At 40.3% G+C, this 21,007-nt stretch overlaps 2 protein-coding genes and 1 long non-coding RNA gene across 4 annotated transcripts in view; 2 read left to right on the top strand and 1 right to left on the bottom strand.

Annotated features, from left to right (window-relative positions):
• LOC110515254 (NACHT, LRR and PYD domains-containing protein 12) overlaps positions 1-21,007 on the top strand; it is a 184,199-nt gene that overhangs the window by 25,904 nt on the left and 137,288 nt on the right. Inside the window, exons 2-8 of the mRNA XM_036942470.1 lie at positions 767-865; positions 5,430-5,546; positions 5,821-5,905; positions 6,036-6,258; positions 7,081-8,851; positions 10,445-10,618; positions 15,466-15,639. Coding sequence (XP_036798365.1) covers positions 767-865; positions 5,430-5,546; positions 5,821-5,905; positions 6,036-6,258; positions 7,081-8,851; positions 10,445-10,618; positions 15,466-15,639 — 2,643 coding nt within the window. The remainder of the gene's footprint in view (positions 1-766; positions 866-5,429; positions 5,547-5,820; positions 5,906-6,035; positions 6,259-7,080; positions 8,852-10,444; positions 10,619-15,465; positions 15,640-21,007) is intronic.
• LOC118938479 lies at positions 3,086-5,027 on the bottom strand. Of its 2 annotated transcripts, none has more exons than XR_005035746.1 (2): positions 4,860-5,027; positions 3,086-3,349 (listed from the first exon to the last, which is right to left on the bottom strand). It is a non-coding gene; the product is annotated as an uncharacterized LOC118938479 (long non-coding RNA). The 2 variants fall into 2 exon arrangements; XR_005035747.1 differs by lacking the exon at positions 4,860-5,027 and adding an exon at positions 3,987-4,087.
• LOC118938489 (stonustoxin subunit beta-like) lies at positions 19,663-20,696 on the top strand. The gene is made up of 2 exons (XM_036942528.1): positions 19,663-19,684; positions 20,072-20,696. The coding sequence occupies exons 1-2, from the start codon at positions 19,663-19,665 to the stop codon at positions 20,599-20,601; spliced, it is 552 nt and encodes a 183-aa protein (XP_036798423.1). The 3' UTR covers positions 20,602-20,696.

Below are 21,007 nucleotides of genomic sequence, written 5' to 3'. Positions count from 1 at the left end.
AGTGACTTATTATTATTATTTTTGCTGTACTGTCTATAACTACCTTAACAAACAGTGACTTATTATTATTATTTTTGCTGTACTGTCTATAACTACCTTAACAAACAGTGACTTATTATTATTATTTTTGCTGTACTGTCTATAACTACCTTAACAAACAGTGACTTATTATTATTATTTTTGCTGTACTGTCTATAACTACCTTAACAGACTGTGACTTATTATTATTGTTGTTTCTGTACTGTCTAGAACTACCTTAACAAACAGTGACTTATTATTATTGTTATTATTGTTGCTGTACTGTCTATAACTACCTTAACAGACTGTGACTTATTATTATTGTTGTTTCTGTACTGTCTATAACTACCTTAACAAACAGTGACTCATTATTATTATTGACAGTTACCATGGCGATGAAATGTCACAACTACATATTCATGTGATGCATTAAATCACCTGACTGTTTCTATGTCTGTTAATAAATGTTTTATTTCTCAAAGAGATAATGAATAAATGAGAACAATTGACCTTCAATAATTAGTTGTCACTGTGTTAATCACAATCAACATGTTGGATCTCTGTTTAGTTGTCACTGTGTTAACCACAACCAACATGTTGGATCTCTGTTTAGTTGTCACTGTGTTAACCACAACCAACATGTTGGATCTCTGTTTAGTTGTCACTGTGTTAACCACAACCAACATGTTGGATCTCTGTTTAGTTGTCACTGTGTTAACCACAACCAACATGTTGGATCTCTGTTTAGGGGTCAGTGCTCTAAAATGAGTCTCTCTGGGGAGAGAGAGGAGGGGGGCCCTGCCTCTAAAATGCATCTCTCTGGGGGACATGACACCAAATCTAAGAGGTAAGATGACAATTTTATGAAGAATTTATTAAGTTTATTTCCAAAATAAATAGCTATCTTAAGATGAATGCACTTACTGTAAAGCGTTCTGGATAAGAACATCTGCTAAATCAGGGTTCTCAATCCGGGGTCTGTGGAGGTACTGCAGGGGTTCTCAATCCGGGGTCTGTGGAGGTACTCCAGGGGTTCCACGGCACCCTGACTGTACTCGTTGCAATGTTAGACATTTGATAGGATTTTCACATGACAAAACCACTTTGCCTACTCTTAATTATTGCCTAATATAATGGAATGCATATTTTTTTAACCAATGGTGATGGTTGTTACCAGCAGAATATTGACAAAATAACCGTTACATCAACACTCTTCACACCTGTTTAACAACTCTAAATATCTTTGGCATAGTAGGTATCAAGTCCCTTGCCAATAATGTTTCCTACAACATTGCATACAATGTTCATTTTCATCAAACACATTACGCCCTAGATGCCTTCAAATGGCCAATTTATAGCCATGCACAATTTAGGATTATTATTTAACAATGTGATGTTGTGCTCCAAAGGGAAAACTTGAAATAATATGATGAAGATACAGTGCCTTGCGAAAGTATTCGGCCCCCTTGAACTTTGCGACCTTATGCCACATTTCAGGCTTCAAACATAAAGATATAAAACTGTATTTTTTTGTGAAGAACCAACAACAAGTGGGACACAATCATGAAGTGGAACGACATTTATTGGATATTTCAAACTTTTTTAACAAATCAAAAACTGAAAAATTGGGCGTGCAAAATTATTCAGCCCCCTTAAGTTAATACTTTGTAGCGCCACCTTTTGCTGCGATTACAGCTGTAAGTCGCTTGGGGTATGTCTCTATCAGTTTTGCACATCGAGAGACTGAAATTTTTTCCCATTCCTCCTTGCAAAACAGCTCGAGCTCAGTGAGGTTGGATAGAGAGCGTTTGTGAACAGCAGTTTTCAGTTCTTTCCACAGATTCTCGATTGGATTCAGGTCTGGACTTTGACTTGGCCATTCTAACACCTGGATATGTTTATTTTTGAACCATTCCATTGTAGATTTTGCTTTATGTTTTGGATCATTGTCTTTTTGGAAGACCAATCTCCGTCCCAGTCTCAGGTCTTTTGCAGACTCCATCAGGTTTTCTTCCAGAATGGTCCTGTATTTGGCTCCATCCATCTTCCCATCAATTTTAACCATCTTCCCTGTCCCTGCTGAAGAAAAGCAGGCCCAAACCATGATGCTGCCACCACCATGTTTGACAGTGGGGATGGTGTGTTCAGCTGTGTTGCTTTTACGCCAAACAGAACGTTTTGCATTGTTGCCAAAAAGTTCAATTTTGGTTTCATCTGACCAGAGCACCTTCTTCCACATGTTTGGTGTGTCTCCCAGGTGGCTTGTGGCAAACTTTAAACAACACTTTTTATGGATATCTTTAAGAAATGGCTTTCTTCTTGCCACTCTTCCATAAAGGCCAGATTTGTGCAATATACGACTGATTGTTGTCCTATGGACAGAGTCTCCCACCTCAGCTGTAGATCTCTGCAGTTCATCCAGAGTGATCATGGGCCTCTTGGCTGCATCTCTGATCAGTCTTCTCCTTGTATGAGCTGAACGTTTAGAGGGACGGCCAGGTCTTGGTAGATTTGCAGTGGTCTGATACTCCTTCCATTTCAATATTATCGCTTGCACAGTGCTCCTTGGGATGTTTAAAGCTTGGGAAATCTTTTTGTATCCAAATCCGGCTTTAAACTTCTTCACAACAGTATCTCGGACCTGCCTGGTGTGTTCCTTGTTCTTCATGATGCTCTCTGCGCTTTTAACGGACCTCTGAGACTATCACAGTGCAGGTGCATTTATACGGAGACTTGATTACACACAGGTGGATTGTATTTATCATCATTAGTCATTTAGGTCAACATTGGATCATTCAGAGATCCTCACTGAACTTCTGGAGAGAGTTTGCTGCACTGAAAGTAAAGGGGCTGAATAATTTTGCACGCCCAATTTTTCACTTTTTGATTTGTTAAAAAAGTTTGAAATATCCAATAAATGTCGTTCCACTTCATGATTGTGTCCCACTTGTTGTTGATTCTTCACAAAAAAATACAGTTTTATATCTTTATGTTTGAAGCCTGAAATATGGCAAAAGGTCGCAGAGTTCAAGGGGGCCGAATACTTTCGCAAGGCACTGTATTTAAATAATCAAAAGAAAAACGTGTTTATTAAAATATGGAATCACTAAAAGGTCTATATATTTTTGGGTTCAATGAACCTCTAGAGTTCTGATCAACAAAAGGTTCCTGTTTTGAGGATGGGAACCCAGCAGCCCTCCAGTGGTCAGAACAAGTCCACCCATTTTTTCCAGCACCCGGCCCGGGATTCGAACCAGCCACCTTTCAGCCATAGGTCATACTCCCTCCACAGCTCCAACTCTTTAGCCGCTGGGTGAAAACCTGAGTTAATCTTCAGAAATAAGCTTGAATTAATCTGCTAAAATGAAGACAAAATGCTATGCAGACAAACATGGTATTACTTGTTTACATAAGTATTCTACATAAATCATTGCCAAAAGCACAAGACATACTGTTGCATGTAGGTCTATATTATTTATGGATTGATCATATAGAAATATAAAACATTAATTTAACTACTACAAAGCAATTACATGTGGCTCAGGAACCACTGACTCTGCATTATTTTATAGTATTACCAAGACACCTGCTGTTAACTCTTAACTACTTAGGACAGCTGCTGTTAACTCTTAACTACTTAGGACACCTGCTGTTAACTCTTAACTACTTAGGACACCTGCTGTTAACTCTTAACTACTTAGGACACCTGCTGTTAACTCTTAACTACTTAGGACAGCTCCCGAGGTGTCCTAAATATCTGCCGACTAGGTGGGACGAGAGACTTCATGCATAGCTTTAATTTATACCCATAAGTGTAAACTGTCTTTATTCTCAGCACTTATACGACCAATTTTCTACTCTGAGACACTTTGGCGATATGGACCCAGATCTCAACACATTGTTATAAAAAAAAACAGAATGTTTGTTTTACATAATAATAAAAAATGAATATTACTAATGTAACCCACTGTAAAGACTGGGTTTAGTTGATTGTGTTGCACTGCTCATGTCCGCGTCCCAGTACAGAACTGTCCGCGTCCCCGTACAGAACTGTCCGCGTCCCCGTACAGAACTGCCCGCGTCCCCGTACAGAACTGTCCGCGTCCACGTTCGGTGTGGCGCCAAGCATATTGTCCGTTTACGCGCAGAGTGGACTGAGGTGATCTTGGGGAATAACGACGGAGTTTGTTACAGTGTTGAGACACCGAAGTTTACTGTTCAATTTGCTTTTTTCTTTACAGTCAGGGACAGTATGAGTGTAGTCAGATCCTTTTCACTCTCTATCCTTGTTTCAATTTGTGTTTCACCGGATTCATCATCGAGACCAGGGACAGACGAACGACCTGCTAGCTAGTCGGTACAGCTCGGTAAGCTAGCTAGCTACTCTACCAGCAGCATCCTAATTATCCTAGCTAGTCGGTACAGCTCGGTAATCTAGCTAGCTACTCTACCAGCAGCATCCTAGTTATCCTAGCTAGTCAGTACAGCTCGGTAAGTTAGCTAGCTACTCTACCAGCAGCATCCTAGTTATCCTAGCTAGTCGGTACAGCTCGGTAAGCTAGCTAGCTACTCTACCAGCAGCATCCTAGTTATCCTAGCTAGTCGGTACAGCTCGGTAAACTAGCTAGCTACTCTACCAGCAGCATCCTAGTTATCCTAGCTAGTCGGTACAGCTCGGTAAGCTAGCTAGCTACTCTACCAGCAGCATCCTAGTTATCCTAGCTAGTCGGTACAGCTTGGTAAACTAGCTAGCTACTCTACCAGCAGCATCCTAGTTATCCTAGCTAGTCGGTACAGCTCGGTAATCTAGCTAGCTACTCTACCAGCAGCATCCTAGTTACCATAGCTACCACTACATCATCACCGGCTGTCTGCATTTCTTGTGGACCGATGGAGCTCCCCGGTTGTTTCTTCCACCTGTTAAATCCCGGTGAGGCTTCTCCCTCTCTCGTTGACGGATGCTGGCTACCTCTGTCCGGTTCTCCTCTCTTCACTAGATGGACGGTAACTTTAGTGTTTATTGAACCCCGGGTAAATAATCACTAGTCAGAACCTCAACCTCAGTATACATTCATTATAAAAATCATCTTAATATCTGATATTGTGAGTAAACAACCTCGAGAATGCGTCTTCCAGCCCTCTAATAAATTACACCATTCAACCCTCCCGGTTAGTAAATGTACCTCAACATCCCCCGGAGAAGGCAGAGTAACCACACCAGCCTTTTAGCGGGGCTGACAGACTGACTACAACGCTCGCGACGCTAAATTAATCTCGTTATTAAAAATGACACTCTGCTCGCGCCATTAACTAACGTCTGGAAGTCAGTTCTATTTGTGAAACTCTTCTTATGTTTCCTCATCTGAGCTCAGAGTAGATGAGATGTAATGTTTGTCTCTGTTGTGTTGAAGTCCAATCAAGCAGGAGAGACCAGCCTCCCCTGTTCCCAGCTGTGTGTCCATGAAGAGTGACCAGTCTATGGATCCTCCTCTATACTTTAGAGAGGGAGACTTTTCTACTGAACAAAGGTAAGAAGAACTCATGGGTCTTGGTAAACAACACTGTCTCTAGTCATTTCTCCTCTCCCATTTTCCCATTTATTGTTGTTGTTTTCATAATCCATAGGCTAATCATTTTGCCCATTTGCATAGTCCTAAAACAATATTAAACAAACACAACATTCCCTCCCTCCCTCCCTTTGTGTGTGTGTGTGTGTGTGTGTGTGTGTGTGTGTGTGTGTGTGTGTGTGTGTGTGTGTGTAGTCCCTAGATGAGGAGATGTAATCTCATGTTTTGTCCACAGAAACCAACAGGAGAGATCAGAGTCAGAGATTCTCAGTGGTCAGTCTTCCCAGAGTCATCAAACAGACCTGGACTCCATATTCAGTGTATGTGGTCCTGTTATGTACATTTGTTTTTTGTTTACCTCAAGTAAAGTTGATCTGTCAATCATTCATTAATGTGTTAATGAGAAAGCATTTATTCTCTTGCTTAACTTATTTACTTTATTTATTTCAGTTGCTTGAAGAGAAAATTATGACATTTGTGAAGAACGAGCTGAAGATGTTCAAGAGGATTCTTAGTCCAGAACTCCCAGAAGGCTTTGAGAGTCAGAAGCAGGAAGTGGTGGATGCTGAAGATGAGAAGCAGGAGAGCACTGCCAGAGAGGGGGCTCTGAAGATCACACTGCACATCCTGAGGAAAATGAACCAGAAGGAGCTTGCTGACACACTGGAGAAATGTAAGATCTGTCTGCCTCATGTTGAATGCTGTTTTATAACATTTAAAAGCTGTAGCTAAAGTACAGCTAAAGTAGCTGTGTAACTCAATGATATTGTACAGCCTTAACACAACACCTAATGACCTCATCAAGTAGCAGCAGGGACGTGTTGTGGTGATTAATTTAGAGAGAGAGAGAGAGGGAGAGAGAGAGACAACATTAATAATACCAATAATGAGGCCTCCCGGGTGGCGCAGTGGTTAAGGGCGCTGTACTGCAGCTCCAGCTGTGCCATCAGAGACTCTGGGCTCGCACCCAGGCTCTGTCGTAACCGGCCGCGACCGTGAGGTCCATGGGGCGATGCACAGTTGGCCTAGCGTCGTCCGGGTTGGTAGGGATGTCCTTGTCTCATCGTGCACCAGCGACTCCTGTGGCGGGCCGGGCGCAGTGCGCGCTAACCAAGGTTGCCAGGTGCACAGTGTTTCCTCCGACACATTGGTGCGGCTGGCTTCCAGTTTGGATGCGCGCTGTGTTAAGCAGTACGGCTAGGTTGGGTTTGGGTTTGTATCGGAGGACGCATGACTTTCAACCTTCGTCTCTCCCGAGCCCGTACGGGAGTTGTAGCGATGAGACAAGATAGTAGCTACTAACACAATTGGAATTGTGGAGAAAAAGGAGTAAATTAAAAAAAATAATAATACCAATAATAATATAATCAGTCACACCAGTCAGTTAAGAGAATAAATTATTATAATGTAAAACTTTATATAACTTTATAACAGTCCTACAATACTGTAGACATTAAAACAGATGTAATATTAATATCCTCTGTGTTATTTCTAGATTCAGATGAGCTCGCTGTGATTTGCCAACGTGAACTCAAATCTAATCTAAAGAAGAAGTTTCAATGTGTATTTGAGGGGATCGCTAAACAAGGAAACCCAACACTTCTCAATAAGATCTACACAGAGCTCTACATCACAGAGGGTGGAACAGGAGAGGTCAATAATGAACATGAGCTGAGACAGATTGAGACAACAACCAGAAAACAAGCAAGACCAGAGACTGCAATAAAATGTAACGACATCTTCAAACCCTTAACTGGACAAGACAAACCTATCAGAACTGTGATGACAAAGGGAGTCGCTGGCATTGGAAAAACAGTCTCTGTGCAGAAGTTCATTCTGGACTGGGCTGAAGGAAAAGCAAATCAGGATGTCCAATTTGTATTTTCATTCCCTTTCCGGGAGCTGAATTTGATGAAAGGGGACAAACACACTTTCATTAAACTTCTCAATCACTTCTCAATGGAAACCAAACAATCAGGAATCTCCAACTACAACAAGTACAAAGTTCTGTTCATCTTTGATGGTCTGGATGAGTGCCGACTGCCCCTAGACTTCCAGAAGAACAAGATCTGTTGGGACGTCACAGAGTCAACCTCAATAGATGTTCTGCTGACAAATCTCATCAAGGGAAATCTGCTACCCTCTGCTCTCCTCTGGATAACTACCCGACCTGCAGCAGCCAATAAGATCCCTTCAGAGTGTGTTGACCAGGTGACAGAGGTACGAGGGTTCAATGACCCACAGAAGGTGGAGTACTTCAGGAAGAGATTCAGTGATGAGGACCTGTCCAGCAGAATCATCTCACACATAAAGACTTCAAGGAGCCTCCACATCATGTGCCACATTCCAGTCTTCTGTTGGATTTCTGCAACAGTCCTTGAACACATGCTGAAACATAAGAGAGAAGAGATGCCCAAGACTCTGACTGAGATGTACACACACCTTGTGGTGTTTCATACCAAACAGAATAATGAAAAGTATCTTGGGAAAGAAGAGACAGGTCCACATTGGAATAAAGAGAGCATTCTGTCTCTGGGAAAACTGGCTTTTCAACAGCTTGTGAAGGGCAATCTGATTTTCTATGAAGAAGACCTGAAAGAGGCTGGCATTGATGTCAATGAAGCCTCAGTGTACTCAGGATTGTGCACACAGCTCTTTAAAGAGGAATGTGGGCTGTACCAGGACACGGTGTACTGCTTCGTACATCTGAGCATTCAGGAGTTTCTGGCTGCTGTATATGTGTTCCTCTCATTCATCAACAACAATGAAAATCTAATGGACAAACTGCAAACAAAAGACAAACCTGAAGTTACTGTCTACAAGAGTGCTGTGGATAAAGCCTTACAAAGTGAGACGGGAAACCTGGACCTTTTCCTCCGCTTCCTTCTGGGCCTCTCACTGGAGTCCAATCAGAAGCACTTACGAGGTCTACTGACAAAGACAAGAAGCAGCTCACAGAGCCATGAAGAAACAGTCGAGTACATCAAGGAGAAGATCAGGGAGAATCCCTCTCCAGAGAGGAGCATCAATCTGTTCCACTGTCTGAATGAACTGAATGACCATTCCCTAGTGGAGGAGATCCAAAGATACCTGAGCTCAGAAGGTCTCTCCGAAGAAGAACTGTCACCTGCACAGTGGTCAGCTCTGGTCTTTGTGTTGCTGACTTCAGAAAAGGAGCTGGATGTGTTTGACCTGAAGAAATACTCCAGATCAGAGGAAGGTCTTCTGAGGCTGCTGCCAGTGGTCAAAGCCTCCAGAGCTGCTCTGTGAGTAAATAAAATGACATTTAAGAACTAATCATCAGGAAGAAATATTCAGTTTGGAGAAAAATACAGTGCCTTGCGAAAGTATTCGGCCCCCTTGAACTTTGCGACCTTTTGCCACATTTCAGGCTTCAAACATAAAGATATAAAACTGTATTTTTTTGTGAAGAATCAACAACAAGTGGGACACAATCATGAAGTGGAACGACATTTATTGGATATTTCAAACTTTTTTAACAAATCAAAAAATGAAAAATTGGGCGTGCAAAATTATTCAGCCCCCTTAAGTTAATACTTTGTAGCGCCACCTTTTGCTGCGATTACAGCTGTAAGTCGCTTGGGGTATGTCTCTATCAGTTTTGCACATCGAGAGACTGACATTTTTTCCCATTCTTCCTTGCAAAACAGCTCGAGCTCAGTGAGGTTGGATGGCGAGCATTTGTGAACAGCAGTTTTCAGTTCTTTCCACAGATTCTCGATTGGATTCAGGTCTGGACTTTGACTTGGCCATTCTAACACCTGGATATGTTTATTTTTGAACCATTCCATTGTAGATTTTGCTTTATGTTTTGGATCATTGTCTTTTTGGAAGACCAATCTCCGTCCCAGTCTCAGGTCTTTTGCAGACTCCATCATGTTTTCTTCCAGAATGGTCCTGTATTTGGCTCCATCCATCTTCCCATCAATTTTAACCATCTTCCCTGTCCCTGCTGAAGAAAAGCAGGCCCAAACCATGATGCTGCCACCACCATGTTTGACAGTGGGGATGGTGTGTTAAGTGTGATGAGCTGTGTTGCTTTTACTCCAAACATAACATTTTGCATTGTTGCCAAAAAGTTCCATTTTGGTTTCATCTGACCAGAGCACCTTCTTCCACATGTTTGGTGTGTCTCCCAGGTGGCTTGTGGCAAACTTTAAACGACACTTTTTATGGATATCTTTAAGAAATGGCTTTCTTCTTGCCACTCTTCCATAAAGGCCAGATTTGTGCAATATACGACTGATTGTTGTCCTATGGACAGAGTCTCCCACCTCAGCTGTAGATCTCTGCAGTTCATCCAGAGTGATCATGGGCCTCTTGGCTGCATCTCTGATCAGTCTTCTCCTTGTATGAGCTGAAAGTTTAGAGGGACGGCCAGGTCTTGGTAGATTTGCAGTGGTCTGATACTCCTTCCATTTCAATATTATCGCTTGCACAGTGCTCCTTGGGATGTTTAAAGCTTGGGAAATATTTTTGTATCCAAATCCGGCTTGTGTCCCACTTGTTGTTGATTATTCACAAAAAAATACAGTTTTATATCTTTATGTTTGAAGCCTGAAATGTGGCAAAAGGTCGCAAAGTTCAAGGGGGCCGAATACTTTCGCAAGGCACTGTATGTATTATAATATGTATAATATATTATTTTGAAAAACATATTGAATAAATTCATTGATTTTCACATTAGTATAACAATATGACCATACAATTCTAGGAGACGGAAGATGAATCTATATGTTGTTTGAGAGAATAAACCAAATGCATCTGCCATTGTCCTTCTACAGTATACTTCTTAAATGAACAGTGTGTTTGTGAAGTCATGATGATCTCTTTGTCAGGCTGTCAGACTGTGGAGTCACAGAGGAAGGCTGTGCTTCTCTGGTCTCAGCTCTGAGGTCAAACCCCTCACACCTGAGAGAGCTGGATCTGAGTAACAATGACCTGAAGGATTCAGGAGTGGAGCTGCTCTCTGCTGGACTGGGGAATCCCCACTGTAAACTGGAGACTCTGAGGTCAGTATTATCAGATATGAAAGCACTTTATGTATGTAGTTCTCCCATTTGAAAAGTCGTAATTATTTGGTTATATCCACTTATATTGTATTAAAGTAGTCATACGTTTAGTATTTGGTCCCATATTCCATGCCTCCAGTGATTACATCAAGCTGGTGATTCTACTAACTTGTTGAATGTATTTCCAGTTTGTCTTGTTTGTGTTTTAGATGTTTTCCTAATAGAAACTGAATGGTGAATAATGTCCTGTCATTTTGGAGTCACTTCTTTTGTATGGTCAGTACGAATAGAAGATGTTTCTGAACACTTCTACATTCATGTGGATGCTACCATGATGATGAATAATCAGGAATGAATCGAGAATAATGATGAATGAGAAAGTTACAGAAGAACAAAGATCATAACCCCTCTGTTATTGGTAATGGTGAGAGGTTAGCATGTTTTGTTGTAGCCTCTGTTATTGGTAATGGTGAGAGGTTAGTATGTTTTGTTGTAGCCTCTGTTATTGGTAATGGTGAGAGTTTAGCATGTTTTGTTGTACTCTGTTATTGGTAATGGTGAGAGGTTAGCATGTTTTGTTGTAGCCTCTGTTATTGGTAATGGTGAGAGGTTAGCATGTTTTGTTGTAGCCTCTGTTATTGGTAATGGTGAGAGGTTAGTATGTTTTGTTGTAGCCTCTGTTATTGGTAATGGTGAGAGTTTAGCATGTTTTGTTGTACTCTGTTATTGGTAATGGTGAGAGGTTAGCATGTTTTGTTGTAGCCTCTGTTATTGGTAATGGTGAGAGGTTAGCATGTTTTGTTGTAGCCTCTGTTATTGGTAATGGTGAGAGGTTAGTATGTTTTGTTGTATCCTCTGTTATTGGTAATGATGAGAGGTTAGCATGTTTTGTTGTAGCCTCTGTTATTGGTAATGGTGAGAGGTTAGCATGTTTTGTTGTACTCTGTTATTGGTAATGGTGAGAGGTTAGTATGTTTTGTTGTAGTCTCTGTTATTGGTAATGGTGAGAGGTTAGCATGTTTTGTTGTAGTCTGTTATTGGTAATGGTGAGAGGTTAGCATGTTTTGTTGTAGTCTGTTATTGGTGATGGTGAGAGGTTAGTATGTTTTGTTGTATCCTCTGTTATTGGTAATGATGAGAGGTTAGCATGTTTTGTTGTAGCCTCTGTTATTGGTAATGGTGAGAGGTTAGCATGTTTTGTTGTAGCCTCTGTTATTGGTAATGGTGAGAGGTTAGTATGTTTTGTTGTATCCTCTGTTATTGGTAATGATGAGAGGTTAGCATGTTTTGTTGTAGCCTCTGTTATTGGTAATGGTGAGAGGTTAGCATGTTTTGTTGTACTCTGTTATTGGTAATGGTGAGAGGTTAGTATGTTTTGTTGTAGTCTCTGTTATTGGTAATGGTGAGAGGTTAGCATGTTTTGTTGTAGTCTGTTATTGGTAATGGTGAGAGGTTAGCATGTTTTGTTGTAGTCTGTTATTGGTGATGGTGAGAGGTTAGTATGTTTTGTTGTATCCTCTGTTATTGGTAATGATGAGAGGTTAGCATGTTTTGTTGTAGCCTCTGTTATTGGTAATGGTGAGAGGTTAGCATGTTTTGTTGTAGCCTCTGTTATTGGTAATGGTGAGAGGTTAGCATGTTTTGTTGTAGCCTCTGTTATTGGTAATGGTGAGAGGTTAGCATGTTTTGTTGTAGCCTCTGTTATTGGTAATGGTGAGAGGTTAGTATGTTTTGTTGTATCCTCTGTTATTGGTAATGATGAGAGGTTAGCATGTTTTGTTGTAGCCTCTGTTATTGGTAATGGTGAGAGGTTAGCATGTTTTGTTGTACTCTGTTATTGGTAATGGTGAGAGGTTAGTATGTTTTGTTGTAGTCTCTGTTATTGGTAATGGTGAGAGGTTAGCATGTTTTGTTGTAGTCTGTTATTGGTAATGGTGAGAGGTTAGCATGTTTTGTTGTAGTCTGTTATTGGTGATGGTGAGAGGTTAGTATGTTTTGTTGTATCCTCTGTTATTGGTAATGATGAGAGGTTAGCATGTTTTGTTGTAGCCTCTGTTATTGGTAATGGTGAGAGGTTAGCATGTTTTGTTGTAGCCTCTGTTATTGGTAATGGTGAGAGGTTAGCATGTTTTGTTGTAGCCTCTGTTATTGGTAATGGTGAGAGGTTAGCATGTTTTGTTGTATCCTCTGTTATTGGTAATGGTGAGAGGTTAGCATGTTTTGTTGTAGCCTCTGTTATTGGTTATGATGAGAGGTTAGCATGTTTTGTTGTAGCCTCTGTTATTGGTAATGGTGAGAGGTTAGCATGTTTTGTTGTAGCCTCTGTAACTTTCTCACTCATTATTATTCATGATTCATTCATGATCTTTCTCAATCATGGCAGTCACAGGCTTGGTGTCTCATTGTTCAAATAATATGGGACCAAAACAAACTGCAAATGCAACCAACGAGTTTACGACCAAATACTCAACTTTTGACTACTTTAATACACTATAAGGTAATTGGTCAGATTACTGATGACTTCTTGGGGAGACTGGAAACATAAAGGGCTTTCATTTATTTTATTATTTATTATTATATTTATTTACTTTATTTTTCTAAATGGTGAAACAGACTGATACTGCTTTTTAAACTGGTCTTGTCAGTCGACTATAATATTTGTACTTTTCATGTTTCTCTCTACTAGTAATACTTTGATCATTTGTAATTTATAATAATGATACATTCATTTATGAATAGATATGGCAGGTTTCAGGACACTGATGTATCTGAAAATGTTGAAAAATATACTGCCACTATTTTAACCACCAAAGAATAGCAGTGTGATTTTAATATGATTTGACTCTTTGCAGGCTGTCAGGCTGTCTAGTCACAGAGGAAGGCTGTGCTTCTCTGGTCTCAGCTCCGAGGTCAAACCCCTCACACCTGAGAGAGCTGGACCTGAGTAACAATGACCTGAAGGATTCAGGAGTGAAGCTGCTCTCTGCTGGACTGGGGAATCCCCACTGTAAACTGGAGACTCTGAGGTCAGTATTATCAGATATGAAAGCACTTTATGTATGTAGTTCTCCCATTTGAAAAAGTCGTAATTAATATAATTTGCAGTTTGTCTCGGTTGTGTTTTATGTTTTTCCTAATAGAATCTGAATGGTGAATAATGTCCTGTCATTTTGGAGTCACTTCACTTGTATTGTCAGTAAGAATAGAATATGTTTCTGAACACTTCTACATTCATGTGGATGCTACTATGATGATGAATAATCAGGAATGAATCGATGATAATGATGAATGAGAAAGTTACAGAGGCACAAAGATCAGACCCCCTCTGTTATTGGTAATGGTGAGAGGTTAGTATGTTTTGTTGTAGCCTCTGTTATTGGTAATGGTGAGAGGTTAGCATGTTTTGTTGTAGCCTCTGTTATTGGTAATGGTGAGAGGTTAGCATGTTTTGTTGTAGCCTCTGTTATTGGTAATGATGAGAGGTTAGCATGTTTTGTTGTAGCCTCTGTTATTGGTAATGGTGAGAGGTTAGCATGTTTTGTTGTAGCCTGTTATTGGTAATGGTGAGAGGTTAGCATGTTTTGTTGTAGTCTGTTATTGGTAATGGTGAGAGGTTAGCATGTTTTGTTGTAGTCTGTTATTGGTGATGGTGAGAGGTTAGTATGTTTTGTTGTATCCTCTGTTATTGGTAATGATGAGAGGTTAGCATGTTTTGTTGTAGCCTCTGTTATTGGTAATGGTGAGAGGTTAATATGTTTTGTTGTATCCTCTGTTATTGGTAATGGTGAGAGGTTAGCATGTTTTGTTGTAGTCTCTGTTATTGGTAATGGTGAGAGGTTAGCATGTTTTGTTGTAGCCTCTGTTATTGGTAATGGTGAGAGGTTAGCATGTTTTGTTGTAGCCTCTGTTATTGGTAATGGTGAGAGGTTAGCATGTTTTGTTGTATCCTCTGTTATTGGTAATGGTGAGAGGTTAGCATGTTTTGTTGTAGCCTCTGTTATTGGTAATGGTGAGAGGTTAGCATGTTTTGTTGTAGCCTCTGTTATTGGTAATGGTGAGAGGTTAGCATGTTTTGTTGTATCCTCTGTTATTGGTAATGGTGAGAGGTTAGCATGTTTTGTTGTAGCCTCTGTTATTGGTAATGGTGAGAGGTTAGCATGTTTTGTTGTAGCCTCTGTTATTGGTAATGGTGAGAGGTTAGCATGTTTTGTTGTAGCCTCTGTTATTGGTAATGGTGAGAGGTTAGCATGTTTTGTTGTAGCCTCTAACTCTCTCACTCATTATTATTCATGATTCATTCATGATCTTTCTCAATCATGGCAGTCACAGGCTTGGTGTCTCATTGTTCAAATAATATGGGACCAAAACAAACTGCAAATGCAACCAACGAGTTTACGACCAAATACTCAACTTTTGACTACTTTAATACACTATAAGGTAATTGGTCAGATTACTGATGACTTCTTGGGGAGACTGGAAACATAAAGGGCTTTCATTTATTTTATTATTTATTATTATATTTATTTACTTTATTTTTCTAAATGGTGAAACAGACTGATACTGCTTTTTAAACTGGTCTTGTCAGTCAACTATAATATTTGTACTTTTCATTTTTCTCTCTACTAGTAATATTATGATAATTTATAATGATAACTGGTCTGTACATTTTTCTCTCAACAAGCAATACTTTGATAATTTGTCATTTATAATAATGATACATTCATTTATGAATAGATATGGCAGGTTTCAGGACACTGATGTATCTGAAAATGTTGAAAAATATACTGCCACTATTTTAACCACCAAAGAATAGCAGTGTGATTTTAATATGATTTGACTCTTTGCAGGCTGTCAGGCTGTCTAGTCACAGAGGAAGGCTGTGCTTCTCTGGTCTCAGCACTGAGGTCAAACACCTCACACCTGAGAGAGCTGGACCTGAGTAACAATGACCTGAAGGATTCAGGAGTGAAGCTGCTCTCTGCTGGACTGGGGAATCCCCACTGTAAACTGGAGACTCTGAGGTCAGTATTATCAGATATGAAAGCACTTTATGTATGTAGTTCTCCCATTTGAAAAAGTCGTAATTAATATAATTTGCAGTTTGTCTCGGTTGTGTTTTATGTTTTTCCTAATAGAATCTGAATGGTGAATAATGTCCTGTCATTTTGGAGTCACTTCACTTGTATTGTCAGTAAGAATAGAATATGTTTCTGAACACTTCTACATTCATGTGGATGCTACTATGATGATGAATAATCAGGAATGAATCGATGATAATGATGAATGAGAAAGTTACAGAGGCACAAAGATCAGACCCCCTCTGTTATTGGTAATGATGAGAGGTTAGCATGTTTTGTTGTAGTCTCTGTTATTGGTAATGATGAGAGGTTAGTATGTTTTGTTGTATCCTCTGTTATTGGTAATGGTGAGAGGATAGTATGTTTTGTTGTAGCCTCTGTTATTGGTAATGGTGAGAGGTTAGCATGTTTTGTTGTAGCCTCTGTTATTGGTAATGGTGAGAGGTTAGCATGTTTTGTTGTAGCCTCTGTTATTGGTAATGGTGAGAGGTTAGCATGTTTTGTTGTAGCCTCTGTTATTGGTAATGGTGAGAGGTTAGCATGTTTTGTTGTAGCCTCTGTTATTGGTAATGGTGAGAGGTTAGCATGTTTTGTTGTATCCTCTGTTATTGGTAATGGTGAGAGGTTAGCATGTTTTGTTGTATCCTCTGTTATTGGTAATGGTGAGAGGTTAGTATGTTGTGTTGTAGTCTCTGTTATTGGTAATGGTGAGAGGTTAGCATGTTTTGTTGTAGCCTCTGTTATTGGTAATGGTGAGAGGTTAGTATGTTTTGTTGTAGCCTCTGTTATTGGTAATGGTGAGAGGTTAGTATGTTTTGTTGTAGCCTCTGTTATTGGTAATGGTGAGAGGTTAGCATGTTTTGTTGTAGCCTCTGTTATTGGTAATGGTGAGAGGTTAACATGTTTTGTTGTAGCCTCTGTTATTGGTAATGGTGAGAGGTTAGCATGTTTTGTTGTATCCTCTGTTATTGGTAATGGTGAGAGGTTAGCATGTTTTGTTGTAGCCTCTGTTATTGGTAATGGTGAGAGGTTAGTATGTTGTGTTGTAGTCTCTGTTATTGGTAATGGTGAGAGGTTAGCATGTTTTGTTGTAGCCTCTGTTATTGGTAATGGTGAGAGGTTAGTATGTTTTGTTGTAGCCTCTGTTATTGGTAATGGTGAGAGGTTAGTATGTTTTGTTGTAGCCTCTGTTATTGGTAATGGTGAGAGGTTAACATGTTTTGTTGTAGCCTCTGTTATTGGTAATGGTGAGAGGTTAACATGTTTTGTTGTAGCCTCTGTTATTGGTAATGGTGAGAGGTTAGCATGTTTTGTTGTAGCCTCTGTTATTGGTAATGGTGAGAGGTTAGCATGTTTTGTTGTAGTCTCTGTTATTGGTAATGGTGAGAGGTTAGCATGTTTTGCTGTAGCCCCAGAAGAGGACTGGCCATCCCACATATGCTCTCTCTAATTCTCTCTTTCTTTCTCTCTCTCGGAGGACCTGAGCCCTAGGACCATGCCCCAGGAATACCTGACATGATGACTCCTTGCTGTCCCCAGTCCACCTGACTGTGCTGCTGCTCCAGTTTCAACTATTCTGCCTTATTATTATTCGACCATGCTGGTCATTTATGAACATTTGAACATCTTGACCATGTTTTGTTATAATCTCCACCCGGCACAGCCAGAAGAGGACTGGCCACCCCACATAGCCTGGTTCCTCTCTAGGTTTCTTCCTAGGTTTTGGCCTTTCTAGGGAGTTTTTCCTAGCCACCGTGCTTCTTAACCTGCATTGCTTGCTGTTTGGGGTTTTAGGCTGGGTTTCTGTACAGCACTTTGAGATATCAGCTGATGTACGAAGGGCTATATAAAATAAATTTGATTGATTGATTGATTATTGGTAATGGTGAGAGGTTAGCATGTTTTGTTGTAGCCTCTGTTATTGGTAATGATGAGAGGTTAGCATGTTTTGTTGTAGCCTCTGTTATTGGTAATGGTGAGAGGTTAGCATGTTTTGTTGTAGCCTCTGTTATTGGTAATGGTGAGAGGTTAGCATGTTTTGTTGTAGCCTCTGTTATTGGTAATGGTGAGAGGTTAGTATGTTGTGTTGTAGCCTCTGTTATTGGTAATGGTGAGAGGTTAGCATGTTTTGTTGTAGTCTCAGTTATTGGTAATGGTGAGAGGTTAGCAAGTTTTGTTGTAGCCTCTGTTATTGGTAATGGTGAGAGGTTAGCATGTTTTGTTGTAGTCTCTGTTATTGGTAATGGTGAGAGGTTAGCATGTTTTGTTGTAGCCTCTGTTATTGGTAATGGTGAGAGGTTAGCATGTTTTGTTGTAGACTCTGTTATTGGTAATGGTGAGAGGTTAGCATGTTTTGTTGTAGCCTCTGTTATTGGTAATGATGAGAGGTTAGTATGTTTTGTTGTAGTCTCTGTTATTGGTAATGGTGAGAGGTTAGCATGTTTTGTTGTAGCCTCTGTAACTTTCTCACTCATTATTATTCATGATTCATTCATGATCTTTCTCAATCAAGGCGTCACAGGCTTGATGTCTCATTGTGTTCGAGGAATATGGGACCAGATAAACTTTTGACTAATTTAATACACTTTAAGTGTCAGAATACTTATGACTTCTTCAAATGGGGGGACTAGATACATAAAATGCTTTTAATTTTTCTAAACATTGAAACAGATATGTATTAAAATATCCTCAAATAAAAGGTGACATTATATACTGTCACCTCATATGAAACATTTGATCTGAAATCCAAAATGTTGGAGTATAGAGACACATTTAAAATGTTAGCTTCACTGTCTAAATAGATATGGTGTGGACTGTATACTCAATACAATCTAAATCTGATACCTCACTGTCTAAATAGATATGGTGTGGACTGTATACTCAATACAATCTAAATCTGATTCCTCACTGTCTAAATAGATATGGTGTGGACTGTATACTCAATACAATCTAAATCTGATACCTCACTGTCTAAATAGATATGGTGTGGACTGTATACTCAATACAATCTAAATCTGATACCTCACTGTCTAAATAGATATGGTGTGGACTGTATACTCAATACAATCTAAATCTGATACCTCACTGTCTAAATAGATATGGTGTGGACTGTATACTCAATACAATCTAAATCTGATTCCTCACTGTCTAAATAGATATGGTGTGGACTGTATACTCAATACAATCTAAATCTGATACCTCACTGTCTAAATAGATATGGTGTGGACTGTATACACAATACAGTCTAAATCTGATACCTCACTGTCTGTCTTCCGACTGATACTGCTTTTTAAACTGGTCTGGTCAGTCTACTATAATATTTGTACTATACATCTTTCTATCTGCAGGCAATACTTTGATCATTTGTCATTTATAATAATGATACATTCATTTATGAATAGATATGGAAGGTTTCAGGACACTGATATATCTGAAAATGTTGAAAAAAATATACTGCCACTATTTTCACCACCAAAGAATAGCAGTGTGATTTTAATATGATTTGACTCTTTGCAGGCTGTCAGGCTGTGGAGTCACAGAGGAAGGCTGTGCTTCTCTGGTCTCAGCTCTGAGGTCAAACCCCTCACACCTGAGAGAGCTGGACCTGAGCTACAATCACCCAGGAGACTCAGGAGTCAGACTGCTCTCTGCTGGACTGGAGGATCCACACTGCAGACTGGAGAAACTCAAGTATGTAGAGGGTTTATGTCAATGTTCATATCAGACATGTTGGACTTATCAGGCTAGTTAAGACAAACATTCTGACCAACACTTGGACAAAGTTATATGCTGACTGTGTGTGTGTGTGTGTGTGTGTGTTCAGTGTGTGTGTGTGTTCAGTGTGTGTGTGTGTTCAGTGTGTGTTCAGTGTGTGTGTCTGTGTGTGTGTGAGTTCAGGTGTATCCCTCAATGACTGTCTGTTCTTCTGCTTACCACTACAGTGTGGAACATGGTGGAGAGAACAGAATGAAACCTGGGCTTATAAAATGTGAGTGTTGACTGCTGTGAAGAATATGACTAAGAATAAGTCTTAATTCAAGTTAAGTCAAAGTCAAAGACCAACATCATTACTGACTTGGTCATATTAAATATCAGCTGTAGTTCTACAGATGCAGAAATCAGGGACACCAAAGTTTACAAAGAGTTGCTTTGACTGTGTGTGTGTGTGTGTGTGTGTAATTAATGGGAATAAGTGTGTTTTATATTACCATACAGTATAACATATGATCATTCAACAAGTCTCAAGTTACCTTAACTTCTCCTTTTGATACCTAGAAACATCTACATTAAATGAATTAGTGAAAAGTGAGTTAACATTCTAACGTGAATGATGATGATTTCTAATATTGTGTCTGGTTTCATCCATCAGATGTCTGTGATCTGACACTGGACCCAAACACAGTAAACAGACTCCTCTCTCTGTCTGAGGGGAACAGAAAGGTGACATGGAGGACAGAGGAGCAGCCGTATCCTGATCACCCAGAGAGATTTGAGGACTGTGGACAGGTGCTGTGTAGAGAGGGTCTGACTGGGCGCTGTTACTGGGAGGTAGAGTGGAGTGGGAGAGGGGCTGATATAGGAGTGACATATAAAGGAATCAGCAGGAGAGGAGGGGGTGATGACTGTTGTCTTGGATGGAATGACAAGTCCTGGAGTCTGAACTGCTCTGACAACAGTTACATTGCCTGGCACAATAATAACTCCACTATCATAGACGTCCCCTCCTCCAGCCCCCACAGAGTAGGAGTGTATCTGGACTGGCCAGCCGGCACTCTGTCCTTCTATAGAGCCTCCTCTGACACACTGACCCACCTGATCACATTCACCTCCACATTCACTGAGCCCCTCTATCCAGGGTTTTGGGTTTGTTGGGATGAAGGCGACTCAGTGTCCCTCTGTCAGTGATACACACACACATACACACACTGGACAATCACACACACACACACACACACACACACACTGGGCAAAGACGCACACACACTGGACAAACACACACACACACACACACACACACACTGGGCAAACACACACACACTGGACAAACACACACACACACTGGACAAACACACACACACACACACACTGGGCAAACACACACACACACTGGGCAAACACACACACACACTGGACAAACACACACACACACTGGACAAACACACACACACACTGGACAAACACACACACACACACACTGTGCAAAGACACACACACACTGGACAAACACACACACAGACACACACACACACTGGACAAACACACACACACACACACTGGACGAAGACACACACACACTGGACAAAAACACACA

The sequence above is a fragment of the Oncorhynchus mykiss genome, chromosome 13, assembly GCF_013265735.2.
Source record: "Oncorhynchus mykiss isolate Arlee chromosome 13, USDA_OmykA_1.1, whole genome shotgun sequence".
NCBI lineage: Eukaryota > Metazoa > Chordata > Actinopteri > Salmoniformes > Salmonidae > Oncorhynchus > Oncorhynchus mykiss.
This window is presented reverse-complemented; position numbering and strand designations above follow the sequence as displayed.

What these genes read in the sequence shown, in the direction of transcription:
- LOC118938489 (XM_036942528.1), top strand. Translation starts at nt 19,663, where the DNA reads ATGAAACCTGGGCTTATAAAAT. An exon ending in GAAACCTGGGCTTATAAAAT is followed by an intron (nt 19,685 to 20,071) that starts GTGAGTGTTGAC and finishes CATCAGATGTCT; the next exon opens with GTGATCTGACACTGGACCCA.